The following is a 20,130-nucleotide window of genomic DNA, read 5'->3' on the forward strand; positions in this document are numbered from 1 at the left end:
TCAGTGTAGACAATGCTGAGCTAGATGGATCAATGGTCTGACTCAGTATAAGGAAGTTCCCAGGTCCTGCATGTTGGTGGCCCATCACTGCCAGGGAGCACACATGGGCTAAGGCCTCTCCAGGAATGGGGCAAGTTGTCTGCCATCCCTTTTTCTGGAGGGGACATAGCTCAGTGGCAGGGCAGGCGTGTTAAAAGTTCCCAGGTTCAGTCCTTGGCGTCCACAGCTAAAGAGCTAATCTTCATTTGGTGGGTTGTAGACCTACAGTGCGTTGCAGGATCAATGCTGCCTTTTGAAATGAGAGAGGGGGAGAGAGAGAGAAGAAGAAGAGGAAGAAGAAATACTGGCAGAGAGCTCTGAATAAATGTATTGAATAATAGATCCCCCTGCCCTATCATCATCATTCCATACCCAGCCTTTTCCCCTCATAGGACTCAAGGCAGCTTACAGATAAAAACAATAATTAAAAAACAATGGAACATGGATAGAATCAAAACTATATGCATACCCCAAAAAAACCCCACAACCTGTTTAAAACTTACAAATGATTACAGTGGATGCTCGGGTTGCGAACGTGATCCATGCGGGATGCACGTTCGCAACCCACAGCAGCGCAGCAGCGCAGCAGCGCATGAGTGGGTTGCAATTCAGCACTTTTGCGCATGCACAAAGCGCATGCATGACCCCCAAAACCCGAAGTAATCCGTTCCGGGACTTCTGGGTTTCGGTGGGTCCGTAAGCCAAAAAAACGCAACCTGAAGCATTTGTAACCTGAGGTATGACTGTACAATAAAAACAGTGCAGCACCAGCCCTTTCAATAAAAAGAGTCAGTTCCCAACAGCCTGTTGGAACAAGGAAGTCTCCACCTGCCGGCAAAAGGACTACAAGGAGGGAGTCTGTCTGGTGTCTCCAGGGAGGGAGAGCCAAAGTCTGGGAGCGGCCACCGAGAAGGCCACTGCTGCATTGCTGGGGTTCAACGCAGTGCACATATACCCTTTCGTTGGAGGGGTATGTTGGTGATGTCTGAAGCAGACCAACCATCTCCTTCCTCTGTGAGCAACCCTCACATACGATGCCGGTATGAACAGAAGCAATGTACCATTTGAGTATCAGGTGCATTAAATGAATGCACATAAAACCTCTGAAAGAGAGGTGGAAAAACTCCTGTAGACAAGGTTTAAGGCAGAGGTTCTCAAAGACTGTGGTCTGTGGACCACCAATGCTCCATAAGGTTCCTTCAAGTGGTCTGTGGCGCGTCTGTGAATTTGTTGCTGAAACCAGGAAATGGCACATTTCTGTCGCATTAAATAATCACATAGATTTTTAATTGCATTTGTACTGCTTCTTTTAGCGCCTAGGCTGTATTGTCTTGGGACTACCGTTTGAATTCAAATTGCAATAGGACAAAATACAAAGAAATAAAGAAGCGCTAAACATACAATTGAAAAGCAAACAACATCAGGCATAGTGCACTGCAATTGCTACAACAAGCCAAAAAACCTATTAAATGGTTTGTCAAGACATTCCGCGATTTTCAAGTGATCCATGGGGAAAAGGTTTGGGAACCGCTGCCTTAGGGCTCAGGCACAGTCCTTGTTTCAAATTCCAGGGTTTAGTCCTGGAACGTGTAAATAAAAAGGGGAGGAATAAGAATGTAAGAACTGCCTTTATTGGATCATCCCAAAGATTAATCTCTGGCTCTAATAGTGACCAGACCAGCTGCCACCAATTTGGTGCTCTTCAGATGTTGCTGGATGATGGTCAACCCTGAGCATTGACCATTCTCCCTGAGGCTGATGGGAGATGGAGTCCAAAAACCTATAGAGAGCACCAGGTTGTGGAAAGCTAGGCCAGAACCGTGGGAACTTCACAGGCAGAGTCATGTGGGAGGCAAGAGTCCTCTGTGAACTGCCCCCAGCACCCCATAATCAGAGGTAGACAGCTCCTGACCACTGAAGTTTAATATGGCAAAAGCCTGTCATAAACCTCTTAAATAACTTTTATTTATGTAACCGGTAGATGGGAAAACGGCAGTCCTTTTTATCTTTCTTTATTGCTTCTTTTCGCTTTCCCTTTCCCTTCTTTTCCTTTTCTTCTCTCTTTCATTTCTTTTTCTTGCTTCTTTTCCTTTCCTTTTTTTCCCCTGTTTTTGCCTTTGTCTCTTGTTTTCTATACCTTACCATATTATCACAGAATCACAGAACTGTAGAGTTGGAAGGGACCCTGAGGATCATCTAGTCCAACCCCCTGCAATGTAGGAATATGCAGCTGGTCCATACAGGGATTGAACCTGCAACCTTGGCGTTATCAGTACCATGGTCTAACCAACTGAGCTATCCAGGCTCATCAGGCAGCACCTACTATTATGAAAAGCTTTAATAAAAACCCTAACACATAAACTTTACCTCCATACATAATCTATTTTTTTTAAAAAATAATATTAGTTTAAAGATAATAAATTATATTTCCACCCCAATTTCTTCCAAATTTCATACAAGTGTATAGCTTTTCTGGGCACCATGAGACAATTACAGTATGTGTGGTGCTACCTTTTCTGGATCCCAACGACGATCTACTACACAATCCTGTGCATGTCTACTCAAAAGTAAGCCCCACTGATTTCAACAGAGCTAGCAAATGCGTTTAGGAGTGGCATTTAAAAATGTTCACGCTATTTCCCCCCAGTAGTTTTTACAGTTGCCTTTTAAAAAAAGTCTATCTGTCTTCCTCCCTCCCTCCCATGCCTGCTCTGAAGTTACCTGTACCTTAAATGCAGTTTATCACGCCCATCTGGTTTTTAATTATTTCATACATAAGCAACCGTATCATCCAAAATAAGATCATTGTAGCTGAGACTATTAAATTTGCCCCATAAGACAAATCTCCCTGGATTCTCTTGAGGATTAAAGGCATAATCATAAATCACTGGTAATATCCGTGACTTTGGAGGGCAATGAAAGGTTTTGGCAAAGCTGCTGCCTGTGTCCTTTACGCAAGCTCTTTCGAAAGAGCTTCCCTTCCCTTTAGAAATAGCCTTTTTGCTCATCTATCTCCTACCCCCCCCCCCCGTTCGGGCTCGGCAACTGGCTTTGGTACGGTAATTACGTAGGCAGCAGAGACAATGCCTTTATTATTAATTTAATGTAGTAATTGTGCTGCCAGGCGGCAGCAGGGGCAAGTCCTCTGGGACGACGCAGGGATGCTCTCCAAGAGCCTTGCACAGATTGCTCAACCACCTGGGAAAGGCCCGGTCTACCCTACCTCTACGCTGTCAGGAGAGATGCTTCCATCTCCGGCCGTGTCTGCTGCTTCGTCGTCCTGAAACATAGCTCGCTTATACTCCGCCATCTGAAGAGGGAAAGCATGAGAGAGAGAGAGAGAGAGAGAGAGAGAGAAACGCTAATTGCTGGAAAAATTAACAGGCCCGACTCTCAGGCTTGCAGGAGGCACCAATTCTATTAAGGTTCCGTCGGCACTGCTGCCAACACGATGCCATTCATAGTCCAGTCTTCACCAAAGGAACCCTGGGAGTTGTAGTTTAATTAGGGGGTTCTCTGTCAAGGGAACTCTGAAGTGCACATAACCAAGCCTATATGACACTTGCTTGGCATTAAATTCTGGGCTTGAGATTCACACACACACCCCCCCCCCCCCGGTGTTCGTTAAAACAAGCTTTTGCATATTGGATTGCAACTTAATTTCCCGTGATGAAATGCATGGCACATCTTGAAGCGCAGCTGAGCTCTGAGTGCCTTTGTCCACGGGATATCTCCTTTCACACTCAGCTATTCTGTTTTGAAACCCCTTTGTTCAGCTGAAGGAATGCAAATCTTAATGGGTCTAGAACAGGGGTCAGCAACCTTTTTCAGCTGTGGCCCGATCCACCGTCCCTCAGACCATGTGGTGGACTGGACTATATTGGGGGGGGGGGATGAATGAATTCCTATGCCCCACAAATAACCCAGAGATGCATTTTAAATAAGAGCACACATTCTACTCATGTAAAAACACCAGGCAGGCCCCACAAATAACCCAGAGATGCATTTGAAATAAAAGGACACATTCTACTCATGTAAAAACACGCTGATTCCCGGACTGTCCGTGGGCCGGATTGAGAAGGCGATTGGGCCGCATCCGGCCCACGGGCCTTAGGTTGCTTACCCCTGGTCTAGAATCCCACGATTTCAAGGAATAATTCACAACTGAAAATGCAGATGTGTGGGGAAACAGCAAGAACAGCACAGGTCTGTCTACTCTAGAAATGCAGGGTTGCCACATTTTCTCCTGACAGACGTTTCACACTCTTAAGTAACAGGCAGAAATTCAACAGATGCTGCGTTTTCTGGTTTGGAGAGGCAGTGATGGAGAAAGAGGCAGTGGCTGAATTTCTGCCCGTCATGCAGCAGTCAAAGGGATATAACTTCTATTTTTTTAAAAGTGGCAACTCATTTTCTCTCTCTGTTATAGACAAAGTTATTTTCTTTACACAAAACACATGCGCTTTTAAAGGTATCTAATCTTTGCCAACCATTGACGGCAGCTCAGGACAGGCAAGTAGCAGAGAGCAGGGCTGTTCGGGGTGGGGGTCACTATTCAAATTAGGTAGGAAGAAAATTCAAATTCTATATTCAAAAGAAGTGACCCAAAACAACACTTATCAATCTGTGCTTCCTCACACTGCATTCTCAGAATTTGCTGCTGCTAAATTTGGTCCTTCTGTTTGAGTAAGTTTCGCGTGCAGGCAGTTCCACAGCTGCTCTTCCACTTCTATGATTGCCAACTTTTGAATCTGCTCCTGAAACTGTGCATTTAATAACTGCAGGAATTAGCAGGTGATCATGTCAGAGGTTTCTAAGCTGAGGTTGGATGGCCAGATATCTGTCATGGGTGCTTTTGTTGAGATTCCTGCATTGCGGGTGGTGGCGGCAGCGGGGTTAGACCCAGGGCTATTTTTCTAGAAAAAGAGGTGCCAGAATAATTCATTATTAATGCCTCCCTTGTTCTCTTGTAATGGCAATGGCATCCACCTGAGAGGTGCCGGAACTGAGTTCCAGTGAATTCAGACTGAAAAAAGCTCTGGTCGGACCAGATGACCTTTGAGGTCCCTTCCAACTTCTATTGTTTCTATCTCTATGCCATTAAAAGTTTCCTTCGTTAGTATCTGCATCTCAGGCTGCTTCTCAAAAGAGCAGAACGTCACACCCACACCCACCCACCAGGTCAGTTGGCAACCCTCCATGGTGTCCATCGCTTGCAGAACCTCCCAGAATTCCTTGCACCCCAGCTGAAACAGACACATAATTTCTCATCTCTGAAGATGATGGTCCTTTCCAGTAAATTAAAGGCCTCAGGTGTGCTGGGAGTTTTCATTTCCCCCTGCTGTGCATGGTGGCTGGCCCAGAGGAGTCGTTTGCACCCAGTCCCTGCCAAATGCACAGGCCAGCCTCAGCCTAGGTGCCAGTTTGGTGAAGAGGGAAGCCCAGCAGGGCCTCACGAGCTGAGAGCCCTTTTATCTTCCTCAGGTTGTCATGACTGTCTTGCTGGCTCTTTTGTCTCCCTGACAAGTGTCACTCTTGCTTCCGAGAGAGAGGCTTATCCTGCATTCCTTGGCAACCCAAGGCTCTGTCCCCTAGCAACACCATCGCGGCTGCCGGGGCCTCCTCCTCCTCCTCCTCTCTCAGCACCTCTCCTCAACCCACCATGCTGGAACTTCCCATATAAGCAGAAAGGTGCCACAATAAGGAAGCAGCCAAGATGGAGACAGGCAAAAGTGGCTTGAAAGGGAAAGGGACCTCAGAGGGCATAGCTGAGGGGCAGCGCAGGAAACCTGACCTCAGTGTCAAGGACATTTTAGGTCACTCCTGGGCACTAGCTTTCCACGGGTCTCAGCCAATTTCCCCCTCAGGAGGAATATGCAGAAAAATCACCCGGTCCATGCACACCCAAGCAGTTAACCACATGCAAGCAGTGATGAGTCATGGGAAGGAGAGATTTAAAATCTCCCCGGTTCACTAATATTAATGAATACGATTAACAATTTATGTTAGTGTTAATTTGTACTAATATTGAGAAGGAGGGATGGCTGTCATTCTAATTAACTACTTTTATCTCATCCTTCTTCCGAAGAAGCTTTTGCTAGCAGACGTGGAGTTGTCCCTTTTTATCCTCCCAACCACCTAAGTGAGGGAGGGAAGAATAAGACGTAAGTGTGCTCACAGGCCCTGTCCCCCCCTCCCAAATACATTTAGGGGAAAGCGGGACCAGGGCCAGCCCTAACATTAGGCAGAGTTGAAGGGGTCATGAGTGTAGCCATGATTGTTCCTCTGCCCCAGATTCTGCTTGCAAACCACAGGACCTTTTTAGCTGACACCTGTGCCTCATAGGAAAGGTTGTGCTGTTAACCTGGCTGACTTGGGTGGTTGTAAAGTTCCTATTATTCTCTGAAAAACAAAGCTCGGGAGGAAAGGGATACAAGCAGCTTGCTTGAACCTGCTTTTAGAGGAACTAAGCCGTCAAGTCTCATTGGAGACAGACCACAAAGTTCTCCTCTTGACACCCTTTGCCTATGCTTGATGCAAAAGGGTATCAAAATACCACATCCTCCAACATTTCTCTGATGAAAATAGGGATGTCCTATCGGCGCTGTGGGTTAAACCACAGAGTGTAGAGCTTGCCGATCAGAAGGTCGGCAGTTCGAATCACCACGACGGGGTGAGCTCCTGTTGCTCAGTCCCAGCTCCTGCCAACCTAGCAGTTTGAAAGCACGTCAAAGTGCAAGTAGACAAATAGGTACCGCTCGGGTGGGAAGGTAAACGGCGTTTCCTCTGGTTCGCCAGAAGCGGCTTAGTCATGCTGGTCACATGACCCGGAAGCTGTACGCCGGCTCCCTCGGCCAATAAAGCGAGATGAGCGCCACAACCCCACAGTTGTTTGCGACTGGACCTAACAGTCAGGGGTCCCTTTACCTTTACCTATCCCATAATAATAACAAGAATAATTTTATTATTTATACCCCGCCCCTCTGATTGGGTTGCTCCAGCCACTCTGGGTGGCTTCCAACATATATAAAAACACAGTAACTCATTTAAAAACTTCCCTATACGGTGCTGCCTTCAGATGTCTCCTAAAAGTTGTATAGTTACTTATCTCCTTTGCTCAGGGGTTGGATAACTCCATACCCTCCAGTATTTCTCCGATGAAAATCGGGACATCCTAAGGAAAAGTGGGACATTCTGGGATCAAATCAGAAACCGGGACGGCTTCTGTAAATCAGGGACTGTCCCTGGAAAATAGGGGTGCTTGGAGGGTCCGAGGAAGCTTTATATAGGGCCCTCAGCCTTTCAGAATGTGAAATGTGAGCTGACATGATCTGAGATCTTGCAGATAGGAGAAATTGACTAGCAAGGAGAGGTTTAGGAGCTGGGGGGGGGGGTTTCCCAAGCTGCCATCTGACACTGCCCCATGGATTTGCAGCTCTCTCTCCAGAGATAATAAGGGTTAGGAAAACAGGACAGGCAAAAGTAAGAAAAACAACAAGTGGATCTCAAGGTATCAAATGACATGTTTTCATGAAAAACAGGCACAGGCCTATAACTGAGGACAAAATAGTAGCTCATCCAGTATCACAGTTATTCTCAAAAAAGTATCAGGCACAAGCAAATTTAAGCATTCTTAAGTTGCTGTGTTTCCTATTTCTCTACAGAAGTTTACTTAAATCAGTGGGCACAAACCTGACGTCTGAAGTAGCAATATTCATAAACCAGTAGGGGGACATTTCTTTTTAACCAGGGCATTCAGATGCTGATCTTAAGATGGCCATAATATGAACAAATGGATTTCAGAGGGAAGCTGCTGTGTGAAACTGCTGAATTACAATTCATCAAGACGTTCAGCTTCATTCGTTTGGGTCTGAATCAAGACAACGGTTTCCTTTCCCAGCACTGATGTTCATTAACTCAGCACTGCTGCCAAGGGGATAGTTCTGTCACCTGCCGCTGCTGTTGTAAAAGGGTCACTGCGCTTGTCTTGCATGCATTCTAGCCAGGAGCGGCTGCTGCAGTAGTGTCATTGCTGTGTAAGAGTATGGGATGCATCACACACCAGTAGGAATGCCACATTGCTTCCACCACCAGAGCAGTTGCAGAGCCCTGGTTTCACTGCTGTGCTGCACCAGCGAGTGGCAGTTTTGGACAGGGGTGTGGCACCATACCAGCACATTAGCTGCTTCTGAATCCAGTTATAATTGAATTGCCAGTATCAATACTTCTTCCTTTTCTCTTCCCTCTGACCTCACTGCTTACAATTCACTGCCACCACAATATGCATGTATAATACATATTTATATTTGAGGATTATGCTTCCTGCATCTACTGAAGTGGGCTCTTGTCACAGAATCATAGCAGAATCATAGCACTGAAGAGTTGGAAGGGACCCTGAGGATCATCTAGTCCAACCCCCTGCAATGCAGGAATATGCAGCTGGTCCATACAGGGATTGAACCTGCAACCTTGGCGTTATCAGCACCATGGTCTAACCAACTGAGCTATCCAGGCTCATCACAAAAACTTGAAGCTTGTTGCCATCACACATTTCGTTAACATCTTAAGACCCTTTGTTGATCTTGCTGCAACAGACTAACATGACTGGATAGTAAGAAAACTAGAGGGCTTGAAGGGAAATGAATATTCCCGGGCAGCCCTAAAGGACCAGCATCAGAGAACCATCTATTTATGCATGCAGCAGCCAATGAGAACAGAGACCCATGGAGGGATGTAATGGTTCTTGCAAGGAGGGCAAGAACACCCAAGGCTGTAAGCTGGAATTCTGTCTGCCCCAGGGAAGAGAGAGGCACATTTTTCAAGTGGGGTTTGGCTAAAAAAATAAAATAGAAAAAGATCAAGGGTCTGGAAACCAAGCCTTATGAGGAAGGGTTGAGGCAGCTGGGGTTTCTAAACAGAGGTTGGATGGCCATCTGTCAGGGATGCTTTTAGTTGAGATTCTAGCATTGCAGGGGGTTGGACTAGATGACCCTCGGAGTCCCTTCCAACTCTATAATTCTATGATTCTAGGTGCCCTATGGAGGGCAATGATACACTGCCCCCTTGTACCTTTAAGAAAAGACATTGCAGCCACTGCAGTTTATTTCTTTTAGAGCAATTAGAGCCCACTGTTTCCCAGAGCAGGTTCAAGGGGCATGATGCTATTCTGTATTCCAGGCTTCCTCAACCTCGGCCCTCCAGATGTTTTGAGACTACAATTCCCATCATCCCTGACCACTGGTCCTGCTAGCTAGGGATCATGGGAGTTGTGGGCCAAAAACAGCTGGAGGGCCGAGGTTGAGGAAGCCTGCTGTATTGAGAGTGTTGGATTCTCTTTCATTGCAGGTTCTTAAACAGAGGAGGGATGGCCATTTGCCATGGTTGCTTTAGTTGAGATTCCTACATTGCAGGGGGTTGGACCTGATGACCCTCAGAGTCATTGCTCTGGACTGGCCTTTCTCCACATCCAGAAAAATACACAGTACCCAGAACTAGTGACTAGGGTTGAAAAATGCAACAGTTGGGTGGGGTAGGCTCCTTTGAGGGAAGGAGATTCTTAAAAGTCAAATTTGGATAAAAACTGAACAGCGGCATGCCACCAGCTATAGAGAGCAGTCATGCCAGGCATAGGCAAAGTCAGCCCTCCAGATGTTTTGGGACTACAACCCCCATCACCCCTAGCTAACAGGAGCAGTGGTCAGGGATGATGGGAGTTGTAGTCCCAAAACATCTGGAAGGCCGAGTTTGTCTATGCCTGAGTCATGCAGCAGGATGGAATCAAAAGAAGCAATGGAATCAAAAGAAGCTCTGAATGCTAACGTGGTTCCTGACTGTTCATCACAGAGGTGACAACCTTCTACATTAAACCTCTTACAGTTAACCCAAAGTTCTGCAACACACACAGCTAGGTGGTTCAAGCTGCTCAGGTCAGGAGTCCATCTGCTGTTTCTTTTAATACCAAGTTCTTCCTGATTCTGTTTGGTCCCCAAATCTAGTTGGGCGTTGCTTTATTCAGGTTGCTGATGGTGTGCAATTCTGTGCCCTGGCCCCTGGAAGAGCCGCTGGCATGTATCAAAATACCATGCCAGGCTTGCAGGGTAGCACCTGTCAGTTCCAATAGTGTGGACAAAGGCAGGCCTTGTTAGATTTCTTCCCTGGGGTTGATGGGACCTTGCAGAGGGTAAATGAAGCCCAGGGGTTCAAAAAGGGCCTTGGAGAGGAATAGTGCAAGAACAAAGAGCAGGAGGAGGAACTATGAGCCTCTGAAATAAAGGGGGAGAGACACAGCTCAGTGGCAGACATCTGCTTTGCAGGCAGAAGGTCCCAAGTTCAACTTACAGCATCTCCAAGAAGGGATGAGAGAGAAGTCTTCCTAAAACTATGGAGAACTGCTGCCAATCAGTGTAGACAAATTGAACTGGAAGCCCATCAGTATCAGTGGAATGAAGCTACTGATGCACCTTCCTTGCCAACGAAGAATCTCTGTGCTTAATGAGATGATCCCACAAGGCAATAGTATTCCTTGTTTTTACATGTTTTTACATCCTAGCGATGGTGACGAGTGATAAATGCCGATTGTATTTTGGTATTTCTTCGCTTTATTTCATTCACATCCCTAAGAATTTGGGTTGGGGTCGATGGCAGCTTAGTAAAATCATCAAGTTTGGGGAACCCTGAACCAAAATGTGGACACAGCTCTCGTCCATGTGCAGAGTTCTGGGTTCCCAAGCCTGCTGCAGCCTCAGGGATGCCGGAAGATGGAAAACATGACTTGCTTTCCTCCTCACAGCCATGACCTTTCCATTCCAGTGCTGTTGTTTTTGTTTTTCTCTTTTTGAAAAAAGAGAGATTACATTTTCAACCCTTGCGTCCTCAGCATCCAGATGGCAAGGAGCCAAGGCCCAAGGAAGTGTCACCTTCACGTAGCACCGTGTGCAAGGCTTTGCAAATATACAAACACCTTGCTGAATCAGGAGCCACGCTCAGTTTTCTGATGAACAAACAGTTGGCAGGCAAAGGAAAACAAGAGTCGGCGAAGGAAGGTTCCAGCGAACCGTTGGCATCTCGGCATATGCCTCGCCAATATGTTGCCAGTTGGAAATGGGCATCCCCACCCTGCCACCCACTCAACCAGCTTGAGGGATGCCCATCTTCTGGAGGGGTGGTGGAAATGAAGGATCCATTCTCCCCCTCATTCGACAAGGCTGCATCTCTCCCTCTTGCCCCTTCTCCTGTGGTTTGCATTTCTTCAACTCCTTCCTTCCCTTGCCAGTAAAAGGGCAATGAAAATTAAGCTTCTCACTTTCCTTCCAAATTCCCACACCTGATCTCAATCTTCCCTTTTTGCGTGTTGTGTTTGCCCAACAGAACAGTTGTTTTCCAGCAGTTGTCCCCCCCCCCCTCAGAAAACAGGGTTCTTTCAAGGGGAGCTTGTGCTTCCTTCAAAGCTCACCCACCAGAAGGCGAATCACGGCAGACAAGCTTCTCTAGAAACATGGCAGGTCTCCTGCGGCTGCCACCCTTCCATTGCTGTGAGGAGCTGCAAGACAGCATAGGGCAGGGGTTGCCAATGCCCAGGCCCACAGGGATCCCCTCCCCACAGCTGAAACAGGGATTGGAAGCATCCTGTTGTGGCGTGTGCTGGTTGCAGGGTGTGTGCCCATGACAGTCTCACCTTTTTGCACATGTGCTAAAGGGCTCCAGAACACTGGCAGCGCTTGGCATAGGGTGTCGTGCAAGACTCATAGGGCCAGGCCAGGCCACTGCATGAGCCAACTGTACACTCTAGGACAGGGGTGGGGTGGGGCATTTCCTTGTGGCTAGCCTTCTGGGAGTCACATGACAGTGGTGGTTGGGGCCAGTGGAAAGTGGGTGCGGCCATCCACTCTCTCATACAAATAGAGGGATAGCTCAGTCGGTAGAATGTGAGACTCTTAATCTCAGGGCTGTGGGTTAGAGCCCCACGTTGGGCAAAAGACCCCTGCATTGCAGGGGGTTGGACTGGATTCCCTTCATGGTCCCTTCCAACTCTATAATTTCCATGATTTCTATGATTCTACACACATCCCCATTCATACACAGGAACACCCACCAATTCATATAAACAGAGACATGAACACACACACGTAACAACAGCACATTCATTCTCACATAGAACACACACACACACACACACACTCATCCATCCATCCCCACTCACACCCATTCATTATCCTCTCTCCATCACACACACACACACACACGGGATACTTCAGGATTTCCTACAATATACAAGAGTAGTCAAATACTCCCTTGGTAGGTCGTGGACTCTCCTTCCCTGGAGGCTTTTAAGCAGAGGTCGGATGGGGCCACCTGTCATGTATGATCCAGTTGAGATTCCTGCGTTGCAGGGGGTTGGGCTAGATGACCCACGGGGTTCCTTCCATCTCTGCAATTCTATTATTCTAATGGATGCCAAGTGAGCTCGAACACGCATTACATTTTACATTCCTGATGCCACAAAGCTCGTTCCTTACCACCTACCCTCCTCGCACCTAATTCTCTGCCACTGTACCTTCCCCATTCCCACACATCCCTGGCAAAGCACACAACAACAAAGGAGACTGTTTGTGAAGCTCCTGGCCACAAACACCAGGGCAATTTGTGCTTGGGAGCAGGACGTGCCTGCGGTTAACATTTGGGCGTGGGCATGGGAGTGTGCATGGGGGAGAGCGTGCTGTTTGAGATGTGGGCGAAGAGATCAAGATGCTACCTGGATGCAGAACCTGTGATGCTGAGCTGCCAGCTTGGGGGGGGATCCAAGGCTACATACAGAAACAGCACCCCAGGCACCAATCCTCTGCACACATTCTACCTGTGAGCAGGGCATGGGTGAATTTGTCAGTTTAGGTTTCTCCCCCTTTCTCATTTTCCCACTCTTAAGTTCAGTTCCCCACATTCCCACATCACTCTGCGATAGTTATTTTTTCAGCCTCCTGGAAAACCCACCAGCATCTTAATTCCAATTTCTCCTAACATGCACAAAGCAACCCTCCCCCCCCCCCCAATATAACGCACGTTATCTTCAACAATATTTGCATTCTTGCACATGCTACTTGGCTGGAGGGCCGCATTGCAAAATTCGGAGAAGAGCGAATTTCTAAGGGCGGCGATGATTCCGTTCTTGAATTGGCGATGTGCAAACAAGGCGGGTTCGCCTTCAGATGAGAAAACGAATCGGACCCCCTGCCTTATCCCTTCGTAGGGTTTTTCCTTCGACCAAACCTGGCAGGATTCGTAGATATTAAGTGGCAGAGCCAGGATCGGACTGGTGTGGGGGCATGGGAAACAACCACCTCCAGAATGAAAAGTGTCTCTCTGTGTGCGCCGTTACAGAAGGAGGTGATGAAGGTTTCCCTTGCTAAAAAGGTGGAGGCGGAGTGCGGGGCTGAGGGGGGAAAGTTGAGGGTGGTTCATTTCTCCATCTCTCACCCCTTCGCCCTCCCTTCCTCGCCCCCACCCACCATCACCACCGCCCTCCCGCGGGGCTTACTTGCATCTTCGCCTGGGGAGCGCAGGTGGCGAGGGGCGATTACGCGCGGGCCGGCGGCGTCGCGGGGCTTCCTGCTTGCCCCGCCCGGCCCTCCAGGAAAACAAGTCCGCCCACCCGGGAGCGGCGAGGCGAGGACCCGGCTCTCCTTTCCCCGAAAGCAGCAAAGACAAGGCGGTAGCTGTCGCCACTACTTACGTTGCTGCCAAGATCCTGAAGCGCTACGTTCATGCTGGCGATGGGGACGCGGAGGGACCCGGCGGGCACCGCCGCCTCCTAGCGCCGGACCCAGCCACGGGCGAGCCGGCCAGGAGCTGGAATAGGAACGGCGGGGTCCTCCGCCTCGTGGGCCATGCCGAGCTGCTCCACCAGGGGGGATGCGAGCGACCGTTGGGCGGGCCGGGCCCTTCAGTCCCTCCCTGCCCAGCGCGCCACGAGGAGAGGAGGCGCGCAGTGAGCGCACGCGGAGAGTTGCTATGGCGAGCCGACCATCGCAGCAGCAGCAGCCGTCGGGCCCGCAGCGCAAGTAGCGCGCTCAGCTCCTCCCAGCGCAAGGCAGACGCCGGGCCTTGCAGTGCCGCCGGCGGCAGAGAAGGTCAGCGAGCGCGGGCTCTGCCGCGAGGACCGAGTGGGTGGGCGAGCGGAGCTGCTCCGGCGCGCTCCCTCATCTCTCCATCTTTACGCACGGGCACACCCAGGCGGTGAGTTGACCGCCAGGCTTCCAGAGCTCTTTTTGGGAATGAGACCGACTCCACCGCAGAGCTTTCGGAACAAACCCTTCCCCAAGTTGCCAACAACCCCAAACCAACAAGCCAAAATAGCAAACCAGCACAAAACACTTGGGAGCGTTCGGGGGTGGAATGGTGAGCTCCGGTTCTAGGGATGCCCAGCTGGAAGGAACAACCCCTTGCAGGCAGCCTGGTATGGCAATTGACCTCATGTACAGCCTGAGCCTAGGAAGAGTTTCTTTTTAACAGGGAGAAGACTTTCTGCACTTGCTCTTCATCTAGTAGAGTAGGAGAGCTGGATTTTCCCCCCACACCTGGCAACTTATGCGCCCCTTTGGTTTCAGATAGTACAAGGGTAAAAAAAAAGGTAAAGGTACCCCTGCCCGTAGGGGCCAGTCTTGACAGACTCTAGGGTTGTGCGCCCATCTCACTCAAAGAGGCCGGGGGCCAGCGCTGTCCGGAGACACTTCCGGGTCACGTGGCCAGCGTGACGAAGCTGCTCTGGCGAGCCAGAGCCGCACACGGAAACGCCGTTTACCTTCCCGCTAGTAAGCGGTCCCTATTTATCTACTTGCACCCAGGAGTGCTTTCGAACTGCTAGGTTGGCAGGCGCTGGGACCGAACGACGGGAGCGCACCCCGCCGCAGGGATTCGAACCGCCGACCACAATTTTCATGGCTCTCTAGCAGCTATAGTGGCTCATTGGTTGCCAGATGTGAAATATATTGACATTATTTTCCTACCCCACTAATCTGCTCCTGCTCCCACTCAAACATTAAAAACAGGAGCTCTCTGTTGGATTGTTTAGCTGTGATTCCTTCATTGCAGGGGTTCAACTAGATGGCCCTTTAGATTCCTTCCAGCCCTGCAATTCTATTACTGCAGCCCTGGGGTGATTTTGTGCAGGGCAGCTATGCATCGTCTTTTGTGTTTAATGTGTGTGCCACATGATGTTCATGACTGATTCTTAACAGTAGGGATCTTTACCTGCAAAATCAAGACTGAAACTCTTGCTGCCTTAGAGACCAAAGGCCCATCTAGACCTGTTGCTCAGCACCAAGGAGAGTTCCTAGTGAGCAACTTGCTTTTGACAAGGCTTGGAAATGAACTGAAGTCTTTTGAGCCTCTGCATAAGAACACAGGAAGCTGCCTTAGAGCAAATCAGACCATTACCTTCAATGACTGGCAGAGGCTGTCCAGAGTTTCAGGCAGCAGTTTCTCCCAGCCCTACCTGACAATGCTGGAGGTTGAACCTGGGGCCTTCTGCATGCAAAGCATAGGCTGTATCACTGAGCTGCAGCCTATGTGACAGGAGGGAGCCAGCAGGAAACCACACTGAGAAAGTTGGCATCAGCTCTTTATTAGCTTATATAGGATCTACACAGGAGTGCCAGGCCTACTGAGCACAACAGCTGTTCTCTGGCAGGTCTTGCTCCCATGAAACACATGCGAAGACTAAAGGTCCCCACCTCCCCACAGCTGCCTAAGTCCCTGCCTCTTCAGGGTTTCCCCCAAGCAATCTGAGACTGTGCCTGAGTGAAGCCAACTTCTCCACTCTCTTCATACCTCTTCTGTTTCTGGGAGACCAGGAGGGAGGGGAGCTTGTCACCGTAGGAGGGGGAGACACCCGCGCCTCTTCACCAGCTGGATTCATCTCTGCCTCTTGGCCTCCCTCCTCCCTGTGTCACCTTATGCCTCTGATTCTGGACTTCTCTCTGACACAGACTCCTCCCGCTAACTAAGCCCTGTTTCCTTTTCAGCTTCCGACACCTCCTCCTCCCAGTCTTCTCCCTCTGACCACTCATGATCACCTACCACCACTCCCTGGGCTCTGAGCCTTCTTCCCTTGGGGGATCCCCAGCCGCTTCTTCCCAACATTCCTCTGCACCCAACCAGTCTGTGACACTCTGCTTCTATTCCACTTCTCCTGCACTCCATGGGCTCCTGAGTTGGATGCTTCCTACACTGTTGGGCTAGCAAGGTACTTTGGGAAGCATTTCCGAGGGAAGACACACATGTTTATCCTGGTTTGGTTTTATGGACTCTGGTGTTGTGGTCTCTGGTTCAGTGGGTTTCTGCCGGCCAGCCTTGGGTTCAGTGGTCCTCTGATAAGCAAGAACATAGTTTGACTCCTTAGCTGATGACACTGTATTCTCAGCTTAGTGTCCCGTTCGCTGCTGGACTTTAGGATCACGACACTGACGATGACCAGAGAAGTCACAAGGTTATGACTTCTGGGCACAAGTGCTGCAATGGAATGTGGCTGCACTTTTAAAAAAAAATCAAAATGGGCACAGGATTAAGTAGTTACAGGCAGCCTTGTCACACCCCTAGGGGAGGAAGGGAAAAATTTAAGTGCACCATTTATTTACAAATTTATAATCTGCACTTCCATAAATATATAGCAAGGCAGAGTACCAACATACAAGAGTAATAAAATCAACGAGAGGGCCATAAAAGCACCAACAAAACATCAATAATTCTAGCTGACAACTGTCCCCCTCTTTAAAATGGTTGTGTGACTCAGGCGGTAGCCCAGATGTAAATAAGAGCTGGGAGGGAGGTTTGAGCTGCAGCATTTTTTGCCTGCTGGGAAGCTTGATGAGTGCCATCTGGTGGAGCTGCGGGTAAACAGAAGCAGATTGTGTTGTAGAGCAAAGCATCTTTGAGGACACATCAAATAGCTTAGCCAAGAACATGGGAAAGCTTCTAGTGGAATCATACATGGCAAATAACTTCCGTGGCACCTCAAAGCCCTCCAGATTTATGGAGGCAAAAGGCTCTTGCAGACTTTTGTTGTTGTTGTTGTTTAGTCGTTTAGTCATGTCCGACTCTTCGTGACCCCCTGGACCAGAGCACGCCAGGCACTCCTGTCTTCCACTGCCACCCGCAGCTTGATCAGAGTCATGTTGGTAGCTTCGAGAACACTGTCCAACCATCTCATCCTCTATCGTCCCCTTCTCCTTGTGCCCTCCATCTTTCCCAACATCAGGGTCTTTTCCAGGGAGTCTTCTCTTCTCCTGAGGTGGCCAAAGTCTTGTAGCCTCAGCTTCAGGATCTGTCCTTCCAGTGAGCACTCAGGGCTGATTTCCTTCAGAATGGATAGGTTTGATCTTCTTGCAGTCCATGGGACTCTCAAGAGTCTCCTCCAGCACCATAATTCAAAGCGGACTAGACAAAAGTAAATAACCACACTAGCAGAAGTCAGTGGAATGATGTCTGCTAGTGAAACAAGACTTCCCCCCTTGCCCAAACTGCTCTGGAGAGACAAGATAAGCCCCGAACAGCATGCAGGGGGAAGAAGATAGGAGATTGTTCCATCAGGCAAGCATAATGCAACCCTTAATTTTAAAGTCACAATTTTAATTTTAAAGCCACAGGACATGTCTGAAATTTTACTGCAGTTTTTGCTTTACTGTTATTTGAGATGAGTAAAGCAGCATATCCTCCAACATTTATCTGACAGGGAAGTCCCATTCCATAATGATAATTTTAGTATCCATACTCTGCACATCTTACTGGGTTGCCCCAGCCATTCTGAGCAGCTTCCAATATATATAAAAACATAATAAAACATGAAATGTTAAAAAACACACCTTTCCTATACAGGATTTCCTTCAGACAGCTTGGGGGTTGGGATAACTCCATAACCTCCAACATTTATCCAATGAAAATAGGGACATCCTAAGGAAAAGCGGGACATTCTGGAATCAAATCAGAAACCGGGATGGCTTCTCTAAATCAGGGACGTCACTGGAAAATAGGGACACTTGGAGGGTTTGAAGCAACAGTGGCAAATACTAAGCAGAACAACCTTATCCAGCTATTGTTATAACCTTTAATTTTTAAAAGTGTTCAGTACCTGGGGCTGTAGCAGAAGCAAGGAAGCTTTGGAGGCTCAGAAGAGTTATTGAACCGAGGAAGCCTGCATTTTACCGCCTCAACATGAAATAGTGTCAAAAGACACTCCTTCTTAAATTCTTCATTCTTAGGCTGCAGTCTTAAACAGTGAGTCCTAATTTCAAACAAGCATTGATAGGGACTGAAATGTTAATGCTACTTTCATTATCTTCCAGTTAATGTGTGTTGGATCAGCAAACCAGGAGAACGTGACCGTGGAAGGTACTTTGAGGCAAAATGGTAGTGAAATTATAGAAGCAGGGGACTGGGGAGATGTATGTGGAAAAGTACAGGCATTAGGCTTTAGAAATGCTTTTCTTTTTTTTGCAAACCAGTAGGTAGGATGTTTATTAAATTATACACATATAATTCAGATTTTACTGAGCTACGCCATGGGGGGGGGGAGAAGTTGCATATTTTAATGCTCTGCAGTATATAAAACCTTGTGCACATACAAAGGAGCATGTCAGAGAGAAAAGTCCTAGTCTAGCATTCTCACTGACATCATCACTTTTGTATGTACCACTCTGGCATGCAAAATGCCACTGCAGATGTTAGTGGGCTTCGGATGCTGCCATCGCCAGCCAGCATGGTCAATAATTAGGGGAACTAGGAGATGAAGTCTAGCAAATCTGGAGGGCCATAGGTGCACCAGCCCGGCTTTATAAATAAGCCTCTTTCCTGATAAAAATTGGCTATCAGAGCCCATATGGAATATATTACCTCCCCCACCCCAACCAAGGCCATAGAAAGCATTCTGACTCCTGATGCTGATTATAGACCAGGGCTAGGGAACCTCTGGCCCTCCAGATGTTGCTCCATCATCCTCAGCTGGTCTGGCCAATGGGACTCAGGGCTGATGGGAGTTGTATTCCAACATTGCCTGGCCAACAGACCTGGCCTACAGGATCCTGCCTTGGAGCATTTAAAGGCACCAGGACGATTAACAATGGAGCGGTCAAGGAGAAGATGTGAATGGCCTTTGTCGGATCAAGGCCAGGAAAGTAAGCGTTTGCCAGATCTATTTCATGAGTCCATCAATACAAGCTGCCAAGGCTGGGGTGACAGCCAATTAATAAGTGCAGCAGAGCCAGACAGCCGAGCCAGCAGCAGAAAAAGAATGCCAGTGCTATGTAACAGTGTCTCGGGAAGCCAAGTCAAAAGTAAGGGCTTGCAAGGGAAGAGCTTGGAGAAACCAACTCCAGAAAGCAGGAGTTTGGGGTCAAAGAGTCATAGGATGGTGGACACAGGGATTCTAAAGCAGACAGGGAGATTTGAACTTGAATATATAGAAGGTGAATCCTGGGATTCTTGGGGAGTAGCCTTGGGGAATCTGCTTTGCTTTTGCCTGCCTGAAATGTGTCATTGAACTCTGATGCCTCTTGCATATTTCAACCATGTCTTCGTGCAGCATCCAGATTTTCCTGAAAAGTTTCTGTGGGAAGATTAAACTTGGCTGTCCAAAGTGGGAAGTTAACGCACACCAGTAGCTTCTCGTGTACAGTGGTTCCCAGACACTTCAATATCAATAACAGCTCTGTTTTAGGAGGAACACTCTGGGGGTCGATGCTGCCCCGACCCCAAAGCATCTGCCACCTGTGGCAGGTGCTGCTTTCTGGCTAACGGTAGGGCTGGCCCTGTACAGCTATAACATACAGCTCGGAACATATCCATGGCTTTGTGATAGCTGTATGCAGGGTGGGCTCACCCATGAGACAAGGTGAGGCAACTGCCTCAAGCAGCAGGATCTACAGGGGCAGCAAATCCTGTTGTCAATCTTTCTCCCCCCCCCTTATTCCTGAAGTAAATCTTCTCTCACCCCTTCTTCCCTGGTGGGGAGGGGGATGCCATTTTGGGGTCTGCCTCAGGTGCCAAAATGTCTTGGGCCAGTCCTGGCTGTATGCTACCTCCAGGAATCAGTCTCTGGATACCAGC

The 20,130-nt window shown here is 48.5% G+C and overlaps 1 protein-coding gene across 2 annotated transcripts in view; it reads right to left on the bottom strand.

Moving 5' to 3' along the window:
- The window catches only part of ECE2 (endothelin converting enzyme 2), a 48,796-nt gene extending 34,497 nt beyond the window's left edge, over window positions 1-14,299 (bottom strand). The window contains exons 1-2 of one of the 2 annotated variants that reach the window (XM_083442094.1): window positions 13,766-14,299; window positions 3,263-3,349 (exon numbers count right to left, since the gene is read on the bottom strand). In XM_083442094.1, the coding sequence (XP_083298220.1) occupies window positions 3,263-3,349; window positions 13,766-13,798 (120 nt within the window). In that variant the 5' untranslated portion in view covers window positions 13,799-14,299. Of the gene's footprint in view, window positions 1-3,262; window positions 3,350-13,570 lie in introns of both variants that reach the window. The other variant, XM_083442095.1, reaches the window with a different exon arrangement.
- Between the last annotated feature and the right edge of the window lie 5,831 nt (window positions 14,300-20,130).

The sequence above is a fragment of the Podarcis tiliguerta genome (genome assembly GCF_965153285.1).
Source record: "Podarcis tiliguerta genome assembly, chromosome: 5".
NCBI classification, from domain to species: Eukaryota; Metazoa; Chordata; class Lepidosauria; order Squamata; family Lacertidae; genus Podarcis; species Podarcis tiliguerta.